The sequence below is a fragment of the Odontomachus brunneus genome, unplaced genomic scaffold, assembly GCF_010583005.1.
Source record: "Odontomachus brunneus isolate Ranch 3 - 2012 unplaced genomic scaffold, Obru_v1 Obru_scaffold_169, whole genome shotgun sequence".
In the NCBI taxonomy this organism is placed as follows: Eukaryota; Metazoa; Arthropoda; class Insecta; order Hymenoptera; family Formicidae; genus Odontomachus; species Odontomachus brunneus.
The window spans coordinates 78,158-80,432 of record NW_022639619.1 but is presented as its reverse complement, the minus strand read 5'-3'; the positions used below and the strand labels follow the sequence as shown (position 1 = coordinate 80,432).

General features: G+C 42.0%; 1 protein-coding gene across 5 annotated transcripts in view; it reads left to right on the top strand.

Annotated features, from left to right (window-relative positions):
* The window catches only part of LOC116851241 (cytoplasmic polyadenylation element-binding protein 1), a 9,057-nt gene that overhangs the window by 4,911 nt on the left and 1,871 nt on the right, over positions 1 to 2,275 (top strand). For 3 of the 5 annotated variants that reach the window (XM_032830485.1, XM_032830488.1, XM_032830486.1), the window contains exons 4-10: positions 137 to 402; positions 612 to 741; positions 853 to 1,180; positions 1,369 to 1,598; positions 1,690 to 1,782; positions 1,868 to 2,033; positions 2,122 to 2,249. In XM_032830485.1, coding sequence (XP_032686376.1) covers positions 137 to 402; positions 612 to 741; positions 853 to 1,180; positions 1,369 to 1,598; positions 1,690 to 1,782; positions 1,868 to 2,033; positions 2,122 to 2,249 — 1,341 coding nt within the window. The remainder of the gene's footprint in view (positions 1 to 136; positions 403 to 611; positions 742 to 852; positions 1,181 to 1,368; positions 1,599 to 1,689; positions 1,783 to 1,867; positions 2,034 to 2,121; positions 2,250 to 2,275) is intronic. The other 2 variants (XM_032830490.1, XM_032830489.1) reach the window with 2 other exon arrangements.

The window sequence follows — 2,275 nt, the reverse complement described above, 5'->3', positions numbered from 1 at the left end:
TCTCTCTCTCTCTCTCTCTCTCTCTCTCTCTCTCTCTCTCTCTCTCTCTCTCTCTTTAGAAATAAATCTATCTATCTATCTCAAAGCTCGACACTGTGAATTTCGTTTCTCTTAATTGATCATGTGTGTCTTGTAGTGTCATCGCAATCATGGTTTCTATTCAAATTCCTCGAATCTGGATACACCAAGCTCACCGAATTCGGCGACCGCTCCTGGCAGCCCTAGCACACCTTGCAGCTTCACGTCAGATCCCTACAGCTATTCGTCTACTGCCAGTAACTGTACAAACACACCATCTTCGCCCACTAGCCGACCGTCGTTCCAATATCCCAGTACTTCGTCATCGTCCACTGATTCATCATACTACGGTCGCCCGATACGAGGTTGCTCCACGCCGTACAGGTAAAGTGAGAAACCGTGAAATAGCAACAATGCATCGCAAAAATACTTGAGAAATGTATTCTGAGTTGTAAATTAAAAAGAAAAAAAAAATATTTCTCAGTGGAGAACATTTTGAATACGTTTTACATATAAATATACGCGGTGCAGTGCAAATGCGCGCGACTCGCAACATTTCTCGACTACGAGTAACGATTCTCGGTACTGTACAGCGATTGCGGCAGCCCTACATTGGAATTCTCTCATCTTTTGGGATGCAACGGCTCGCGTTCCAATTCACCGGCCGACTCGGAAACAAGCGGTGTTGGTAGCGCAGACGGTTCCTTGTCCGACATAATAATGGTAGGTGTTGCTCTTTCCCACGAAAATGTTCTCTCTTTACTTTCTTCCTTTGTTACCTGAGCTAGCGCGTCACGCGTCGTTTCTAATGTTACCGAAAATACTTATTCGCAGAACTGTTTGTCGCTGAATTCCTCGTCGAATTCTTGCTTTCCTCAATCCCTGGACTCCATAATATCGGGGAAGGCGAACGCGTGCCCGAGCAATCGGACGGCGTTCGAGCGTATGGCTGTGAAAAAGTATTTGTCATCGTTACAGCAGAATCCAACAAATCCGCATTATTATCAACACCATCATGGACTCGGGCAGACTCGCAGCAATTTTCTGAATTCTCTCTTGAATTATGAGAAAAATTGCTGTTCCGGTCTTGGTAGTACCACACGTAGGTTGGCTCAACCGGTCTCGCTCGATCGGGTAGCGCGTTCCCATCGAAATGCCGCTGGTACGTATTGACATCTACAATCAAAAATCTACAAGATAAGTCTACAGAAAAAATAATTGTTAAGTCCTCAAGGACTTAGAGTGGCTTTCACTTGCGTTAAAATATTAATTGCACGTTGATCCCTCATGGTATTGAGATAATTTTCAAAGGATTTGCGTGCGATATATTCTGACTTACTTATTTCTCAGCACATTGTTATCCGACGTGCACATGGAGCGGTTTTCTTCCACAAAGCACCGACGAGCCAGTCGCTTATTCCCCTAAGGTATTTCTGGGTGGTGTACCATGGGATGTTACAGAAGCGATTCTGATTTCGACGTTCAAACAATTTGGATCGGTTCGTGTTGAATGGCCACCGAAAGCGCCGTCTGCTCAGCCAAAAGGATACGCGTATATCATATTCGAGTCAGAGAAACAGGTACTAGATCGTATAGTTAAGTTTGTTCAATCCTTGATTCATATTTAGCGCATTCAGCTTACGAAACTTATATCAATTATGTATTTCTCAGGTCAGGGCAATGTTATCCTGTTGCACTCATGATATCACCAACGGCAAGAGATGGTACTACAAAATTATATCAAAGCGTTCAAAACCGAAAGATGTATGTTAACGTTGCACGTATACTTGAAAGCATTATCAAGACTGGATTGTCGTAATTTTTACTCTTAATTGTATTAACTTTTCAGGTACAAGTGATTCCGTGGATCTTAGAGAATAGCAATTACGTCAAATCTTCATCGCAAAGACTCGATGTACATAAAACTGTGTTTGTCGGAGCGTTACATGGAACGCTAACGGCCGTAGGATTAGCGAAAGTCATGGATGATCTTTTTCATGGAGTCATTTATGCAGGTAATTTTCACCATTCGCGTAACTACTTCTATTTGCATGATTGCTTTAAATTTGTTACTTAAAAGTTAACAATAATATGCTATTTTAGGTATCGACACGGACAAGTATAAATATCCGATAGGATCCGGTCGTGTCACGTTCAGCACGAAGCAATCATATTTCAAAGCGATCACTGCTTCATTTATTGAAATCAAGACTGACAAATTTACGAAGAAGGTTGTATTATATATATTTATACATAC